The 18490-nt window shown below is 41.6% G+C and overlaps 5 protein-coding genes across 6 annotated transcripts in view; 2 read left to right on the forward strand and 3 right to left on the reverse strand.

The window, feature by feature from the left end:
• Positions 1-522, forward strand: part of LOC103395695 (claudin-15-like) — a 5819-nt gene extending 5297 nt beyond the window's left edge. For both annotated transcript variants that reach the window (XM_008333476.3, XM_025066000.1), the window contains exon 5: positions 60-522. In XM_008333476.3, the coding sequence (XP_008331698.1) occupies positions 60-156 (97 nt within the window). In that variant the 3' untranslated portion in view covers positions 157-522. The remainder of the gene's footprint in view (positions 1-59) is intronic.
• Positions 523-738: 216 nt separating this feature from the next.
• sat2b (spermidine/spermine N1-acetyltransferase family member 2b) lies at positions 739-3106 on the reverse strand. Its single transcript, XM_008333474.3, has 6 exons — positions 2383-3106; positions 2223-2274; positions 1784-1867; positions 1502-1603; positions 1380-1420; positions 739-1289 (listed from the first exon to the last, which is right to left on the reverse strand). Exons 1-6 carry the CDS (start codon positions 2443-2445, stop codon positions 1104-1106), a joined length of 528 nt encoding a protein of 175 aa, XP_008331696.1. The 5' UTR covers positions 2446-3106; the 3' UTR covers positions 739-1103.
• A 445-nt stretch (positions 3107-3551) lies between these two features.
• On the reverse strand, positions 3552-9411 carry taf6 (TAF6 RNA polymerase II, TATA box binding protein (TBP)-associated factor). Its single transcript, XM_008333473.3, has 15 exons — positions 9222-9411; positions 7789-7946; positions 7571-7657; positions 7327-7480; positions 7183-7239; positions 6967-7086; positions 6764-6885; positions 6580-6657; positions 6402-6503; positions 6136-6318; positions 5602-5676; positions 5241-5366; positions 4976-5149; positions 4595-4786; positions 3552-4154 (listed from the first exon to the last, which is right to left on the reverse strand). Exons 2-15 carry the CDS (start codon positions 7942-7944, stop codon positions 3864-3866), a joined length of 1917 nt encoding a protein of 638 aa, XP_008331695.1. The 5' UTR covers positions 7945-7946; positions 9222-9411; the 3' UTR covers positions 3552-3863.
• Positions 9412-9518: 107 nt separating this feature from the next.
• Positions 9519-12586, forward strand: mrps31 (mitochondrial ribosomal protein S31). Its single transcript, XM_017041508.2, has 7 exons — positions 9519-9789; positions 10014-10499; positions 10705-10939; positions 11408-11541; positions 11621-11694; positions 11784-11924; positions 12014-12586. The coding sequence occupies exons 1-7, from the start codon at positions 9713-9715 to the stop codon at positions 12247-12249; spliced, it is 1383 nt and encodes a 460-aa protein (XP_016896997.1). The 5' UTR covers positions 9519-9712; the 3' UTR covers positions 12250-12586.
• Positions 12587-12854: 268 nt separating this feature from the next.
• Positions 12855-14971, reverse strand: smfn (small fragment nuclease). Its single transcript, XM_008333478.3, has 7 exons — positions 14670-14971; positions 14180-14263; positions 14006-14083; positions 13750-13861; positions 13518-13626; positions 13360-13413; positions 12855-13284 (listed from the first exon to the last, which is right to left on the reverse strand). The coding sequence occupies exons 1-7, from the start codon at positions 14943-14945 to the stop codon at positions 13164-13166; spliced, it is 834 nt and encodes a 277-aa protein (XP_008331700.2). The 5' UTR covers positions 14946-14971; the 3' UTR covers positions 12855-13163.
• Between the last annotated feature and the right edge of the window lie 3519 nt (positions 14972-18490).

Genomic DNA, 18490 nt, shown 5'->3' on the forward strand with positions numbered 1-18490 from the left:
CCAATGAATGTCTAGAGCCTATGATGTTCCTGCTAACGTTCTGCTGTTCTGTGTCACAGCCCGTATCCGTACCAACCGTCCTCTCGGGGTCACGTGCTGTCGACCGCGGGAACGTCCGTCGTCCCGAGTCACTACGGAAGGAACGCTTACGTCTGATGGAGGTGGAAGGATTTAATCAACGACCAAATTCACCATAAGTTGTCGACTTCCGATTCAACCTTTTTGTGACCTGAAAGAAAAACCAGTGTATTTTTATATATTTTTTTATTATTATCTGTTTGTTTTGAAAAGCTAGCCTTTCCTGTTAGCTTCACCTTTTAGCTTCACCAGCTCCACAACAGATCATTAGTTAGTCATTCACAACCACCAGGATTAATTACACAAGCTACAACACTGTTGACCTTATGACCTCACTGATCCACTGTGTGTGTATATATATATGTATATCATTAAGACGTCGTAGAAATGAATCAAACACTGAGACAAAATCACTCCATGGTTTTAATTCAAGTGTACTATGATATAGTATATATAGTGTATAGTATACTGATGGTTTGTACTGCATGATCATGTGTATCTTTGTCATATTTTACTACAATGAAACTATAAAACCACTTTGATTTTCATGAACAGACTGTAGAGGAAGAGAAATAAAGGAGTTTCGGTTACACAGCTTCGTCTTCATCATCTTCATTTCAATCATTTTGTTTTTATTCTTCTCTCGTTTTTTTCCCCCCCTCATTTTTCACATCGTCCACACACACCGTAAACTACATCACACGAGGGTAAATAGGAGGCACGAGTGGTACTTGGTATAAAGGCTCCACCTGCTGGATACACTCGGTAACACACCCCGCACTTTTCGTCAACGTCATTCACAAACACCAACAGACTTTAAGAAATATTTCCAGAGTTTGATTTGTGTTTAAGGAATCATAATTTAACAACTGAATAAAATCACATTTGATTAAATAATTTATCATTTAAAATAATAGTGAACCCCTGAGTGAATGAAGTCGTTCTGACAATGAAATCAATCTTTAAGAACAAAGGTCTACAGTGGTGTGATCAAAGGAAGAAAACACACAGGCCTGTGTTTGAAGTCATCGTCCATCCTTTGGTGCCTCCTTTGCCAAGTTGTCCAGGTTTTCTCCGTCAAACCGTATCAGGTGCCATCCTTCGCTGACAGTCAGGTCCTGAGCTCCTTTGGCAGAGTAGAAGTCGCGGCTCGGCGTGTTCCAGTCCAACACTGACAACTGCAGACGAGCGCACTGCTGAGTCTTGGCCACCTGAGGGAAAAACAAACAGTTCGGTCTCCGATCAGGACCTGTCACGTGGTGCTAATACTCCAGCCGCCACTGGGGGCGCCACCTTCTCACCTCAGCCACTTTGCTCAGTAATCCTTTGCCTATGCCATTTCCTGCAGAGAGAACAGAAGAAGAATGAAGACGTCCGCGCGGTGTGGCGTTTTCTCTGAGCCTGGTCAACGTTTAAGTTTCACCTCTGAATTCTGGCATCACGTACAGATCCTCCAGATGTAGCGCCCGAGCTCTCCACGTGCTGTAGGTGTAGAAGTAGAGGGCGTAGCCTACGACCGTGAACCCTGTGACGAGGTGAGACACGAGGACAAACCAGAGTCACTGCTCTGCTCTGGTTTAACTCATGAATAAACTAAGTTAATGAGTGAATGTTTGTCCACTGCCCTGGGACAGAACACGACAAAGTTTAAATCAGTTGTTCCATCTGTTTTACTTGAGTCACTGCATTACATTTCAACGTTCACCTTCTTTGGATTTTTCCTCCTGGGGAACCTCTGCAACCAGACATTCAAATAAAGGGTTGGGGCCAAAACCGTGGTTCTCCAGTTCTAAACAGAAAACCAAAGAATAAAGTCATGAACCAGCATTTCAACATGACTTTATTTACATTTTTTCAACATTAATTATATTGATGAACCATGTGGGGTAAAAATAGTTTAAAAAAGAATACTAATCATGGTATACATGTAAATATTCCTGCAGTACACAGTATCACAGTACCCTGTAGCAGATGTTACTCCACAGACTGCTGGTTATTAACAACTGAGACCAAGAAGCTTCAGCAGCATGATATCAGACAGTAGTACATGTGTACTACAGTACTACAGTACGTGTACCATCACAGTGATACTGTTGATAATAAACCCAGAATCTCTGTCTGTGATGTCGAGCTTAAATATTCACCTCGGTGTGAAATCTTCACTTGGTCCGGCATGTTCTCAAAAACTGCCAGTTCCTGAAAAGACGACATTAAAAAGTGAAGAGTGAAATTTCACAGGTCAGTTACTGAGAAAGTGAATTTTACTGTGAAAACGAGTGGAGAATCGTCAGCGTCAGTCTCGACCATTATCATCCTGAAGATTTCTTCACAGTCTTCTTTGGCCGCGGCGCGGATTTTAAATTCCATTTCACAGAAGAAACGACTTGGATGTAAACAACGGTTCAATCTCTGTCCATGAATGAGGCTCTTGCTCTTCTGTATCACATTGTCGTGGTTTGCACACTACCGCCAACCAGTGGTCGGAATAATGACTGAATTTACGACGTATGTTAAACTCCTGAAGGAGTTTGATAAATACAGTAGATGTCCATATTGATCAGAACAGAAAAACTGAACTCAAACGTCACATTATAAACAAACATTAACCTAATTTAAAACTCGTAAAAAAACGCGAGCAAATATTAATGCTTAATAGCCTGTAAAAAAATAAGTAATTGCTCAAAGTTAGTGATTACAGTAAAACAAATATTTCCCAATCAATAACTAAATTTATAAACACGAGTGAAAATGGGCGAATAACAAATGGTTTTAAAGGTTTGCGAAAAGTGTAAGGTAAAATATACGTTAAGGCTAACTCAGTAGCCGTAAACGTTAGCCGAGAAACGAATGGCTGTCAAGCGATAACTGATAATTAAAACAAATAACTTGAAGTTTCACGTTGTGACAAAGTTAAGTGGATTAACGTGGCTTTTGGGAAAAAAAATAAAAACGTCAGCAACTCGGCCACAAGGGGTCAGACAGAGTTCCCTGTCGGTTGGGTACGTCAGCAGCCGTCTTTGTTCTTCTGGCAGAAGTTGAAATTATACGGAGCCTCTAAAGGGAGTCCGTCAGCAGCCATCTTTGTTCTTCTTGAAATTCTTGTTGAAATTATACGGAGCCTCTAAAGGGACACAGAAAACAAAAATTAATCAACGTTTCTACCAGAAACGACTATTGATTAAATTCCCCACCCCCTAAAATGATAACTTAACACGATGGTAGTTTGCGACAAATACATCCTTGCTCCAACATTACTTTCACATATTTTATATTAGTTATATAATATTTTATTGCGGGTTAAAATAAATCCTATAAAACTTCCAAGTTTGGTCTGTGGACTTCCACATCACAGACACAGAAGGAGAGGAGTTTCAAAATCAGTTTGACTTTTTTTTTAAATGCTTTTCTTCAACACACACCCCATGATGTTTAAATGTTTAAATAAACAAAGAGACAGGACACTTCAAAGTACAAATGTGTTAATAATCTCTATTTTAAGAACAATATTTATTCAATGTTAACACAAAGATAAAAATCAGAGGAAATCTTACAAAACCTTATTTATTTTAGAGTAAAAAAGGAACATGAAATCATTCAGAATAATAAGCTGGAACATCGCAGGTCTCACAGACTGACTTCAGTTCCTGTTGGGCACCAACGTATTTACAAAGTTCTGCACCAGTTCAGAGGTGGTTCCTGTGCAGAGTAAATCCAGCCCAACAAACCGCTTTGAGAGTCCATCAGCACCAACATGGTTAAAAACACCTGCACTCCCTCCAACGGCCTCAGTGAGGCGACTGCGTGCTCGCTCCCGGAGACTCGGACCGCTCCATCTTCATGCCTGCGTCCAGTTGGCTGGAGGAAATGGACGTTGTCAACACTGAGCTCTTGGCCTCCAGAGAAGAAGAGGCAGACGAAGGCAGGGAAACGACAATGTATTTCTGCATAGGTCGTGACCCCGTCAGTCCAGGGCCACCGCTGGACTCCAGTTTTACCAAAGGCTGTAAGGTGGACGAGGCGCTGGGAACCGTGCTGGTCACGGTGGACGCTGACTGGGAAGTGCTGAGGGTGATGACCTACAGGGATGAGAAAAAAAAAAAAATCAACCTAAGTTTTGTGGTGAGTTCATCTGATGACATCATGGAGAGAGAAACTATTTCACATCTGGAATCTTGTAAACTGTTTCATATCTTTCAGTTTCCAAAACAGCGCCCTCTGCTGTAATGTAGTGACTACTGCAATGACAAAGGGACACAAACCCTGACTGTGGTTATCTTTCCACAGTTGGGCCTCATTAATGAGGTTCACGGTTCAATGTTGTTTATCTCTTTCAGTACGGGTGAAAACTGTGTGTCTTCAGTAGAATCTAGTTATACACACAACCAAGTACTATAACTAGCAAAACTAGTGAAATTCTTGTTTCCTTAAACAGCAGTGTAGCTTCAGTGTAATTAAACATCAACCAATCAGAGACAGAGTGAAGGACATAAAATTCTTAAAATTCTTAAATCAGTACCTGTTGAGTTGAGGCTGCTCCTGCGCTGGTTGCCATGACGATGTACTTTGTAGCAGGTGGAGACGGTTGTGATGGAGTCCCTGGTCTGGGGGACATCAGGGTGAGGGAGCTGGGAACCTTGATGATGCTGGGAGTTCGAGGCCCCGTGGAGCCACTCAGTCCACTCTGTGAGACGGAGAGCGAGGGACGAGGCTGCGGAGGGTGAACGATAAAAAAAACAATCGTCGCTCATTAACAAACATCAGGTCACATTTACAGGAGATTTAATGTTTCTGTTTTAGAAGAAATGAAACTCCTTCCTGCAGCTGAGTTTCTGTCTCTGACCAATAGATGTCACTGTTCGTCTGCATTTTCTCTACACCAAACCATGTGACTTCCTACCTGAGTGATTGTCAGCGTGGTTCTGTTGACCTGCTGAGCCTGCAGGGCCGCCTGAGTCCTGGCTTTCACGACATGGGAACACAGCATGGGTCCAAGGTAACCGTAGTCTGTCCGGAACTGCTCCACCAGGTCAGGCTGCGGTCGGATCTTGGCTATGACACTGGCACAGTGTTTCTTCAAAACACAAATGAAAACAAGCTGCGTGTTAATAAAAACCAACAGAATGTGACACGAACAGTCAGAAATGAGCGTCTTGTTTTGTTACCAGTAAGAGGCTTTGGACATGATCGGCTCCGATCTTGTCAATATTGGACACCACTGGTCCTTCCATCACTGCTTTGATGCGAGCGCCCTCTACAGCAAGCCGAGGAAGAATCAACGTCTTTATCACCTAAGGATGATGAAAATTAAATGAAATTAAACTGAAGCTGTGAGTGTTGTGTTCAGGTGAATCACACCGGTCCATCACAATCACAACAACCAGCCTCACTGACGATTAGTGTCCCACTGACCTCATCACAAGTTCACAGAATAAACACTAATAATAATAAGATGAATAATAAATCCAATTAGAATCAGAATGAAGAAGTTAAGAATGAGAAAAGGTCACTTTGACTCAGACTCACATCAGGTCCCAGTTCTGAAAGTCCAGCGATGCAGCCGTACCGTGTCGTCCACTGGGTTTTCTCATCCAACCAACTCTGAGGAAAATATGTCGTGTACGTCAAGTACTGTTTATCACATGAGTTACAGGTCAAGCAGTGGTAATTACTACTAAAATTACTGTAATTAGTTTTAGTTCTAATTATGTTGTTATTAATATTTTATTACAGTGTGGCCTCGAGATACAAGTTTAATCCGTTCATCAACAGAACTCGTACATTTCCCCATTAAAAATATTATTAATAATGTAATTATTATAATTACATATAGTTATAATACAAAATAATAATAATTAAGGAAATTCTTTATATTATTACGTGAAACTTGAAAAAAATAATGTGTAAATAGAGTGTCCCAGAAGGTCGAGTGGAAAATTGGAGCTGGGTGAGCACTCGTAACTTGATGTTTCCTTACTAATCTTACAATAGTTGCAGACTCGTAACTTGGAAAATTCATATTTCGTTTTCTGTTACTTATTAACCGTTGCCTTTTCTTACCTTGGTGAAAGTCTTGGTGATCCGTGACTGGATGTTGTTTGTCGTGGTGCTGAACGTTTTGCAGCTTTGAGCCATGAGGCGAGCGGCAAAATCACGCAGAGCCCAGTGGTTGTCGACGTCCGGCCGCAAACACAGCTGCTTACTCACGATACAGGTGACCACGGCTGGGATGAGTTCGTGCAGCTGAACAGACACAGGAGAGAAAAGCATTAGGATCAAAGCGAGGGTGGAGGACCAGACTGCTTCGACTCGTCTCCTCCACTCACGTATTTCTCCAAGTACAGAGTTGGATTGTCCATCAGAGCTTTCACCATCCGCATGAGGTAAATGAGCAGAGCCAGGTTGTTCTGGACCACATTGACACGGACCTGTCAGGAGAGCAGAGGTCAGTGTTTACAGAGAACACAGAGCAGATGTGGTACTGAAGTGTAAGAAGACGCTCACTCCTTCAGAAATAAACGTGCTGAATCTTGGAAGCATCTGATACAGTCCAGGATCGGTGGCAATGCTCTGCAGAGCTTCCTGAGTGACAGCAGGGCAGAAGAAGAACGTCAGAACCAACGGGTCCAAAGTGGCATTTGAATCTGAATGATCAGGTTTTAATCTTGTCACATAAAAACAGACTCACAGCTCTTTTAGCTTCACATGAACCAACACATGCTTCCGTGATCTCCTTGTAGTAGAGCTGCTGTTCCACAGAGAGTTCGTGAGTACTGCGAGGCTTCAGCCGTATAAGACCCTTCTCTTTTCCTACAAACAAGAACAACAACATTGTTTCTTACTTGGCAAAAAAAAAAAACAATAAAAGAAAAAGAATTTGAATAAACTGACCTTTGCCCTCATTAGCGTTTCCTCCCTGACCCTTGCCTTGAATGCTATCTTCTTCTTCTTGTCCTGGTTTGACCACTTTAAGCGGCTCCGTAGATTCAGTCTTTTGCTGCTCTTTTGTAGCTGAAACGATAAAAATGACACTCAGTTGTTACATAATAACAAGTTTGAGCTTTAAAAACATATGTGTGCTCAGACTGAATGTTAAACCGAGCTCACCTGGCGGTGGGTTTTCTGGAATAGAGGGCATCACGCCCTCAATGCTTAACCAATGAGCTGCCAATCAACAGACAGTTGGAAAATGTAAGAATTCAACGGATGCGAGTCATTGACAATAGGATGGAATACGGAGCACGTGGGTACCTTTAAGGGACACGTCTAATGGAACTCTGGGAAGTGGAGTGTTTATGATGTCACTAAGGTCGACTTCCTTCTCTTCATAAAAGTGAAGCTCTCTTCCACCACCGCTAGCGAAGCGGAAAGGTATAAATTCTTGCGACTGGAATCCATACAGTGGCTACGGAGAAAAAAAAAACCCAGACAGAGATCAGGAAATAGTATCGACCAGCAGAGTAAAATCAGAGTGAGAAACAAAAAAACTGCTTACCTCTACATTCTTTAGTTTGAGAGCATTGTCTATATCACTGGTAGTAAGTTTACGCCGTTTCCCATGATGCATAAATTTGAGAGCATCCTGGGTTCAAGACATCGGAGAGAGAGAGGAAGTCAAACATTCAGCTCAAATGAATGTGCGTGTGTGTTTGAATCATGACTGTTTTACTAATGTGCGTGTGTGTGTGTGTGTTTGAATCATGACTGTTTTACCTGTGCTATTTCTTTTATCCTGTAGCTGACCTCTTCACTCAGGGCCAGGCAGCTCTCCTCCTGTAACTGACCCACACCCACTGACTCGGCCATGGCCTTCATGGACTCTGTGGGCAGGGTGACTGAGCACTGCTTCTGCCGTCGTTCCTCCGCCATGGCTGTCACACACATTTAGATACATTCATTTAGATACATCCAGGGTCTGTGATTTGGACATAATGAAACTCAGCCTGTGTTCTCTAATATAAATCTTTAATTCCCTTTGCTACTGTTTCTGCTTTAATGATGTAATAATGAACCCCTGCTCGTTGCCAAACATAGAAAGTATTACATTTGTAATGTGAATATATATCACTTTGACCGTTCTGTCTGTCAGTAAAATGTCACAAAATGTTTTTTTTTACCGTAACAAAATTATTTCCCTATTTAATGCAATACCTGATGACATAATAAAACTGGAACAAAGGTATATTTTATATTTATTAGCAGTTAACCCCTATATATAAAGACATTTACATACATTTAGCAGCTTTTCATCTGTTAAATCTAAATCCTAATATTTTCAGTAAACACATGGCACATTTTAGGAAAATTAGAGAAAATATTTTATCAAAATTACATTGAAAAGCACAAAGTAAAGATAAATGTACACATTATATAGAAACAAATATGCATTTATCTTCTCTTTATAGAAACAAACAAAAAGTTGTCAAAAAGTGTTAAGCTGGAATATTAACTAGTCGTCAAATACGTGATACATGTTACACATGATGTTACTTCATCTGTAGAAATATATAAAAATATAACTATTTGTGCGACGTTCAATCTTATTTAAAAACATAGATGCAAGCCCAGATCTGCACTGATAAACAGTGATTTGTATTGACAAATGTCGAGCTTCTGCAGTGAAATACGTGATTAGAATTCGCAAGTACTTTAAGGATATACATTTCTTATGATGAGTGAAAAACTTCGACAATTAAAAGATTTTCTATCCAGTGACAGAATGCCGCGGCTCCTGTCAATCGGTCCACGACGTAAAACAGGTAAATTAAAGAGATAATACTTCTGTTCTAAAATCGTTTGAAAATAGGTCGGCAAACAGCAACTTTCTATCTTCTTCAATTATATTAAAAATTAAAAAATGATAAATAAAATTGTTTTGCTACACATGACATGTGTGTAAACAAACGGAGCTCAAAAGAGAGCGGGTTACCATTCTATCAGAATATCACAATCAAAACAGATACGAAATCCACTTTTAAAAGTGTCTAACCCGAATAAATGTTCCATTAAAACAACACGCTCATAAGCCGGTCATTTTTTAGACTCCGAATCCGTAATATTCATTGGAAATAAACTTAGAGCCATTTGCCATATTTGCAGAGAATTAGCTTGAATGCTACTAACTCGGCTTCCGTTATGATTTTTACCTGTACAAAGTTGTTCTCTCTTTTCGAGTTGAACCGGAAATGCTGAACGGATAAAAACAGTCAGTGGTGAAAAATACAAAAATAATAATTGCCAAAAGCTAACGCTTTTCTTTGAATATCCATCTCTCGATAATAAAAGTAACTAATTCGTGGACTGCAGCTGAGAGAAGGTTCGTGAATTAGCGCTTGTATCGCTACGCCATTTTGAATCACGTTCCTCTTGTGATATCGCGAGATTTAGCTTTTTAAAGTGCTACAAAACGGCTCCGTGTCCATTGAAATGATACGAGTACGCCTTATAAACATTATTAAAAATAATTTCTTGAACGCATATGTGATATAATTTAAATAGATCAATATGGTGAAGTAAGACTTAAATTTAAACAACATACAACGGAACCAAGGTTAGCATCGTAAGAACTGGGGTCACTTAACTGTGTAGCACCAAAGACAAATGTCCGGAACGTGGAAGGACACTGAAAGAAGCCGAAATGAATAGATTTGTATTTCGAGCTGTTCAATCAGCGAATGCTTCGCTATTTAAATGTGACCGAGGTGTCGTTTTTAGGTGAGTGGACGATGAACAAAATAAATATCCATTAATTGTTGTAGCAAGTAAACATGAATTTAAACGTGCATGTTACATTACAGAGAAGCAGTTAAATTTTGTTTTAAAAAGAAAAATAGTACACTTATTATTTTCCAGCACAGTAAACTTATAAATTGTCATTAAATTGTCTATAAATGCTGCTTCTCTAACGGTGTTTATTTATTTGTGTGCTTTTAAAATAGGTTTCCAAATGGAGGTGGAGTCCAAACTCTCAGCACAAGTTCTGCTTGGTTTTGTGAAAATAAAGACAACAATGGCACCTTAAGTAACAAGGTCGGGAAAAGTTCAAACGTCGAGTCTGACTCAACCCAAAGTTCCACCGTAGCTGAACAAAAACCTCAGGAGGATGGAATCACCGTAACAACGGCTGAACAGAACAAGGACACAGAGATCCTGAAGAGCGATGGAGAGGACACCAGACCTGATCAGAACCAAGTCCAACGTGACGTGTCGGTGCCGCAAAAAGTACACACAAAAACACCCAAGAGTGGAAAGGAGGGTCTGTTGGAACTTCTTAGTTCCATTAAGGTGGACATCACCACCAAGAGGAAACCAAGACATTCAACAAGGCCAAACAGTGAAAAGCCCAGCACCAAACCCAAGCCAGTCCATTTGGAGAGCATTTCCAAGATGTACCGGAACGCCGTAGTAGACGCCTCAACACAGAGGTGTGTGTGTGTGGGGGGGGGGGGGGGGGGGTTGTTGTTGTGGTTGTTGTGTTTATATCATTCATAACTCCAGCTTCTCTCCTGGGGGTGGGGGGGTTAGATTATAGTTTCTGGTTGTTGTGATATCATTCTCATTCATAACTCCAGCTTCTCTCCGTTGACAGATATCATTCATAACTCCAGCTTCTCTCCGTTGTGTTTTTAGTGAAACTCTGGATCCAAAAGTAGTTTCCGCTGCGTCTGCTGCTGCTGCCACTCTACCAAACAGCAATCAGGCCCTGAACGAGCTGCTGAAGCAGTTGAAGGAGAATGAGCTGGTCACTGAGGGGCAGAAGAGAGGGAACGTCAACAACCTGAGGTACGTGGACACGCAATGTGCACATGTACATATTAGTGGTGTAAGAAAATATCCATATACTGTAATAACACAACATCTCCTCTCCTGATCCCGTATCAATCTCCTCAGTCATTGATCAGTTATTGATTTTTTTTTTCTCCCCAACTCCCAGTCCAATATTCCTGGTGTTGGTTCATGTTCTTGTTCTTTTCTTTCTTCTCTAGTGATTCCAAATGTAGATCCCTCTGTTCCAGAGTTAGAAACTGATGTTCAGATGGAACAGAGTCTGAGACTAGGATCACACTGGGACTACAGTTGACTGTAGTATCGCTGTATATCTTAATATATCGTATCGTTGCCCCTGTCTTGTGATACATATCAACAGATTCTGGCCAATACCCAGCCCGTGTATTTATACATACACACATAGTGTACAAGTGTACCTAACGTTACTGTGAGACGTATTTATACATACACACATACAAGTGTACCTAACGTTACTGTGAGACCTTATAATCCTTATTCTTAAACACTGATGTTACCTTGATTTTGTTTTGTTTTTTTAGCGTAGTGTTCGTCGAGGAAAATAGGGACAGACCCCAAGCGTCAGAACACGAGGACGGTTGAGCAGATCCATCATGACGAAGGCGTTCCTGGATACGCACAGACAGGAGTCAGACCTGAACAGGACGCTCCTAAACACAGGTAAACGACATGACTTGTACCTCAAAGGAGGACAGTGTTGCCACGGTGATGTGTTTAAAGCGGTCCTTTCTTCTTGAAGGGGACTTTTTCGTTCTAAAAGACTGAACCTGTTCCAGTCAGTCCCCGACCACCGCAGCAGCGTCGCAACAGTCGGTAAGAACACGTCTGTCATGTCGACATTTAAACCAGTTGAATTCACTCCGTGTTTCACACACCACTTAACAGTGCGGTTATGTTTTCAGCCCCGCCAACCTTATGGGACATAGACTTTGTGCAGGAGTTGGCTACATGTGTGGACCACATGCCTCGCAATGGGCTCCAGGAAATGATCGACTGGACGAAGGACGGTCGGATGTGGCGGTATCCCATCGACAATGAAGCAGGTAATTCTCCGAGTGGAGCTGCACTCATGTTCAGTACACAGTAGCGTTGTGAGTCGTCGACTGACGTCATCTCTCTGCTGTGACGTCAGGTCTGGAGGAGGAAGCCAACGTCCCCTTCCACGAGCACATCTTCTTAGACAAACACCTGGAGAAGGGCTTCCCTCGGCAGGGACCAGTGCGACACTTCATGGAGCTGGTCGTGGTCGGACTTTCCAAAAACCCTTTCCTGACTGTCCAACAGAAGAAGGACCACATCGACTGGTTCAGAGACTACTTCCAGCAGAAAAAGGACGTCCTGAAGGAGGCGGACGTTTTCCTTCAGTGATGAGGGGACACATTTCTTAAAATAGATTCACACGTTTGTTCTTGTCCTGTACTCCTTTGATGGTCTGTCGCCCCCTACTGGACCCAAATTTCACCAAGCAACACCCTGACTACTGGGACAAGAAAAGAACAGTGTCACTGAGGACAAGTGACGAACACAGCGCATACACTTTGAAGTAGACCGGAGTAAAACCTGGTACACAGGTGTATTTATTTTAGGATTTTAGGAAATTCTGTCAAAGTGTTTCATCAGTTCCTTCAGGTGTCACTAATGTAAAAAACAGGCAGTGATGATGCTGAAATAAAGGATGTAAAAATAAAATAAACAATCTCTGAAACACAGTCGTGTTGTCTGTATTTAATTTACATTTACCAACACTAATTAGTTTGGTGTTTGTTGTGTTAACGGTGGCAGCTAACAAGAAATGACCGTCTTAATGGAGAGGATTTGGAGAAATTTAAACACCTGTTTGACCATATTTGGAAAAGTATTTAAGTTAGAATTCTAATAATTGTAGTGAAATGTATTGTGAAAAAAAGTTTTTTTCAAAAAATTCTCAAAATGCTTTAATTTGATGAGAAACAAAGAGAAAAAGAAGAAGAGAATTTTAAATAATATTTTGGTTTATTTTAAAGCATCAAAAACATATTTTTCTCTGGAATCTCTGAGTTTATTTGAACTCATTTTTAAAAAGAATCAAAACTCAAAATCAAACTCAGACTTTTCCACATCATAAAAAACAAACCAGCTCTGGTCACTGACGTGTTGACCTTCATAAACTTAAATATTTAACATGTTTTAACAGTTCATCTGCAGTTCACCTAAAGACAACTGGGAACAGTCAGTACATCTGACCTGTCGTCACAGGGGTGTGTGTGTGTGTGTGTGTGTGTGTGTGTGTACACGCCCGTGCGTTAACTCCTGTTGTCTCCGTTCTCAACAATCTTCCGTTTCTTCTCCTCTGCTGACGTTCTGAACACGTTGGTTCTGTAGAACTGCAGTTCTTTGATGCTCTCCCTGATGTCGCCCAGAGCTCTGCAACAGTCCGAGGAACAACAGTGAAAATCTCTGCTCACCTTCACTCACCCTCTTTGTTCTTTTGGACTCTACCTGTGGCTGGCTCTCTTCAGAGGAGCCTTCTTGTAGTCTTCTGGAAACCAGCGTCTGACCAGAGCACAGAACAAAAAATAAACCAAACGAAATGAAATTAAACCCTTTTTAAAAAAATACACAGACAATGTGCACACACAACTAACACACGCACACACCTGCACAGCTCCTTGATGGTGCTGACGTCGATTATCCTGTAGTGCAGGTGGTACATGAACTGTGGCATGTGTTTGTCCAGGAACCTTTTGTCTGCGTGCACAGAGTTTCCTGTGGGAGGAGAAGGATGGGGGGGGGGGGGGTGATTATGATGAGACTGTAGATGAAAGGTGTGGACAGAGAGACACGTTCACCAGGAAAACTAACGTGGCACCATATGTTGAGACTCTTTACCTGCGAGTGGACATTGTCCCGGGGGGGTGTGTTGTCTGATGAAGGACAGGAACTCGTACTCTGCCTGTTGCAGGGTGACGTTACTGTCCCGTACGGCCTGGGTCAGTCCTGACTGAGACACGGAACAAGACAGGACAAGTGAAGCTGAATGTCAAGGTCAAAGGTCAAAGGTAAATCAGTACCATGACATCATCAGTGCTAATACTGAGACATTTTCCACTCAGTGACAGTAGTTTTATCCATTGTTCCTCCTTACCTTCCCATGATGCTCCTTGCACCAGTCTGACATCCCGTCCAGCAGCTCGTCCGGCTGGTTAATGATTAAGTTCGGTCCCTAAAACAAGAGAACAGTTGGGTTTGATTCACAGAGACAACGAAAGAGAGCGGTCCGGTCCGGTCCGGTCCGGTCCGGTCCAGGTTTTTTATTCACCTCAGCCAAAACGTTCAGGTCTGAGTCTGTGATGATACAGGCCATTTCAATGATCTGGTCCTTCTCTATGTCCAGACCCGTCATCTGAAACAAGTGACAAAAACAATGTTTTAATTTCTGTATAATTATGTTTAAATACATGTTTAAATAAAAGTTTACATTATTATGAAGCAAATCAAAAATGTACGGTTAAATCCTGAATAACTTTGTCAACAGATTACGTTCAGGTCATTAAGTTAACGTGTGGAAAGTGTGGAAAGTCACTAACAGAAACCCTGAAATTCATTCATAATTTGAAAGCATGAAACGTAACAATGATTCACCAGCTGCAGATTCGCCAACTTTCTAACCGTAGTCACGGGCGAACCTGCGTCTCCGCCGCGTGAGCTTAGCAATAGCTCAGGTTAGCAAACATTTCGTCATCTCGTGTTTGTGCTAACGATTAGCAGCGGTTCCTGATTAATAAATCGTCTCCGCTCCGGTCACTTACCTCCAGGTCCACCCACACCATCCTGTGAGACATAGATGAAGACGACATGTTCCTTGTGGACGCACCAACGTCAGACCAGAACCCAGACTTCACGCCGGTGACTTCCGGTGCGTTGATTGGTTTTAACGCACGGCTAAACGAGCCGTTTGTCTGTGTGTGTAACTGCGCTGCTGCCGTTAAAGGACGGAGGAACAAATGACTTCTCCTCCTGATAAACCCCAGAGCAGAAAACACACACGCCGTGGATCGCAAACACACCGGCATTCTGAGCCGCATTCCGACCTGAACTGTCGTAAAAAACGAAACGCCGTGACATCGTAGCTACTCGTCGTTTGTCCACAGGAGGGCGCGCTGCGACAGAGAAATGAGTAGAAGGCACGCTGTGGAAGATTTCTTTGAAAACAATAAAAGTTTTTAATTAAATCATTTTACGAACTACAAACGTCGAACTTCAAAGTTGTTGTTTTGTTTTTTTTACAAACTTATGTACTTCCTGTTTTACATCATGTTTAATATCCTAATGCTCAGGTTTATAGTCTGTTGTTTGAGCTCAGGTTTTACACTTTATATATATTTTTTCTTCTTCTTCTCTTTTGTTATTTTATATTGCATTTAAATGCATAAAGGTCAGAGCAGAGACAAAGTAAAGTTCGAGGTTTCTTATCCAATAGAAATGATTACTAAGCAACGTAGTATCTGTCTGAACTGAGTAAGGAAATAGAATTAACTACATTTACATGCTTTCAATTATTCTTTTTTTATTTTAAACATACACTTATCTTATTTTTATATCTATCCCTCTTGTTTAAGTAGGATTTACAACCTTTATTTGCTTCATAATTTAGGAGGAGTAAAACATACAAACAGCATTCATTCACCACGTCACTGTTATTGTTGTAGGACCCGGAAATAATAACCACACTAAATCACTCAATATAGTCATAATAAAATGAACTGTATCTGTCCCTGGTAAATTTGGTAAAGTCTTTTTTTTTTTTTTTTAACCTGTGTTGACTTCCGTCCTTTTGTTCTAACAGTCCAATCAAAACAGACGGTTCACGTTTCCTGGAGTTCTTTTTTTTTAATGAATGAATGTGTGAACGTCGTCGTGTTGAAGGTGGACTTTTACAGTCATTTCTACAGAAACGTCCGCTTCGTGACTCTGTGCTGAGGTTCGGTGTTTTGCCATTTGTCCTTGACACCTTGACACAGAGTTTTCTTCTGACACTCACGTGTCAAAGACAAGTCCACGTCACAAAAGAGTCACACTTTTGTTCAAACAGTCGATTCCAGCGCCACAATTACCTCTAGTGGTTGCAGTCATTTGCATTCTATACTGTGGACATTCCATGTCAGAGGTGAAATAACTCCTGAAAACATCTACACCAAGTCAGTGTTCTACTGGACATCACATCAGAACATTATAAATATTTAAATACTGAAAATGGAGAAAAAAGTATATAATGCATCAAAGTGGACCTAACCCTAACCCATATTTGGGATTCAGGTGAAGTAAAATTTGAAATAATTCAAATGATTTCAAATAATTGTGGGGCCAACGTTTCTCTTCAGAGGTTTGAGATTTTTATTTGTCTTCCAGATCAGCTCCTCTCCACAGATAAGAGCAGTTGGTCACTGATTAGCAGCATTCCTCACTCAGCATAGGGGAAGAGGTCCTGACTGTCTGTCAGCAAATGTGAAAACAGTGGGGGAGGCCCCCCCTCCCAGCACCCCCCCTCACACTCACACACACACACAAGGAGGGGGCAACAATTTGCCGTTCCTTCTGTTTTTGGCCAGGGCTCCACTGTGGACGGCAGGACATTTGGACGAGTGGACAAACTTTTGCTGTTGTCCAATTTGGTGCAGAGTCAAAGAGTGGTCACGACCTGGGACCATGAGGGGTGAGGTGAGGTGGGGGGGAAGTGGAGAAAAGTGAAGTATTATATATGAAGTTGTTGTTGGAAACACAATAACAACAACATTGTTTTATTATTGTGTCAAAGTTGTTTTTTTTGAATAAAGTTGTATTTAATTCACTCATGATTTGATGTTTATGCAGTAAAACCTTAGACCGGCTGGAGTTTAATGAGCAGCTAATGTTAGCCCTGGGCTAACAGTTAGCACTGGGCTAACAGTTAGCCCTGGGCTAACAGTTAGCACTAGGGTGTGATCAGTCTGAAGATAAAACCATCTTTGAAACAGAACTGCAGGATGATCTGTGTTTCTGACCTTGGAGTCACAGATGGTTTAACAAACAGACGTCCACATGGAGGCGCTCTGTCCTTCCTGTGACCAAACACATCCATCCGTCCATCCATCCATCCATTCGTCCATCCGTCCTGTTGTTCCTGAGCGTCACAGTTGTTTCTTGAAGCCTCTCTCCGTGTCCAGCTCAGACTCTCTGTATAATTTTAACATAATTTGACCCAAAGTTCTGAACTGAAAACTCAGATGTTATAAATGCAGCCGCTCCGTCCATCTGAACCCCTGCTCTGGGCTCGTAGCACGTGTGTGTTTTTCTAATCTCAATCTAATTTCAGGCTCTTAATTAGTTTACTGCTGCCTCCTGCTGCCCTTCTCACAGATGGCGTCTAACTTTTCTCCTCACTGTTTTCACAGACAACCTGGTGGCTCGACATTTCTCACTGCCTGCGGTGCCGGCCTGTTTACACAAGAGGCTGTTCATCACTCAGTCACACACACACACACACACATTGTTTAATTCAAACAGTGATAGCAGGTAAGAGTCACTGACCCAGGGTCGTCGTGATCTTTAAATCCTCCGTCTGTGGCTCCACAGACTCAGGACTGAAACTGGAAACACTGACACACAAAAAAACAACAACAATAAAACACTTTAAAAGTTTTACTACTTGTTCATTTAAGAAGTTACTAAATGTATTTACTTGGTGAATGTGTCCTTGTCAAACCTCCCTGTGGTTCAATTGTCTGTTTACAGTAGATTTAACTGTTAAAATTCATTTATATTCATATTGTTCTACTGGTCATTTAGTCCAAAAAATATCAAAAATAAATGTGTCTTAAACCAATAAGAAGTCATTCAGTTCACTGTCACTGAGGGAAAAGAACATTTCCTCATTTAAAAATCTTAAAGGATAAAAAAGTGTTTTTTAATTTCTAGAAAAATCCAGAACGAGCCGGTTTCAGTCAATGAAAGCTGTTTAAACATTTACTGATTTTTTATTCTGAAACAAACGGCCCTCCTGTTAAATATTTTATTCTAACTCACCATTTTGATGGGAAACCTGACACTAAGCATCATTTCACCCCTTCGTTTCACGACCGTCGTCATTTAAATCATGTTGTTCTTGTTTTCAGCGCATGCGTTTTAACCCCCGCTCAGACGGACGTGTGTGTGCAGCCCGTTCCAGGTGTGAGAATCCTCACTGGTCGTCTGCTCTAATGGCCGCTAATGGTCCTTAATGGACTTCTCAATGCGGGACAAACTAAGCTGTCGGGGGCCAGCGGGGACCACGTGACGCCCGCTGAGACCCTGGGTCACACATGGGCGCAAAAGGCACAAATGGGCCGATAAGGCAGCAAACAAGAGGAATTCAGCTCCACAAACAGAGGTCCATCAGCCAGGTCAGGTTTCTGCGGCACCTCGGTGTAAAGGTCAGGTCTGGAGATTAAACTCAAACCAGCGCCGCGGCTTTAAAAATGACCGGTTTGGTGATTTTATTATTCAGACTGAGGGAACGAGAGTGTAGGGACCGTCATCAAAGTGCAAGACTGAAGAGAAAAGAAAGGAGATTCATTCTTCTGTTGACTTCAGTGAACGTGTCTTTAATCAAAAC

This window comes from Cynoglossus semilaevis, chromosome 19 (assembly GCF_000523025.1).
Source record: "Cynoglossus semilaevis isolate Cse_v1.0 chromosome 19, Cse_v1.0, whole genome shotgun sequence".
In the NCBI taxonomy this organism is placed as follows: domain Eukaryota; kingdom Metazoa; phylum Chordata; class Actinopteri; order Pleuronectiformes; family Cynoglossidae; genus Cynoglossus; species Cynoglossus semilaevis.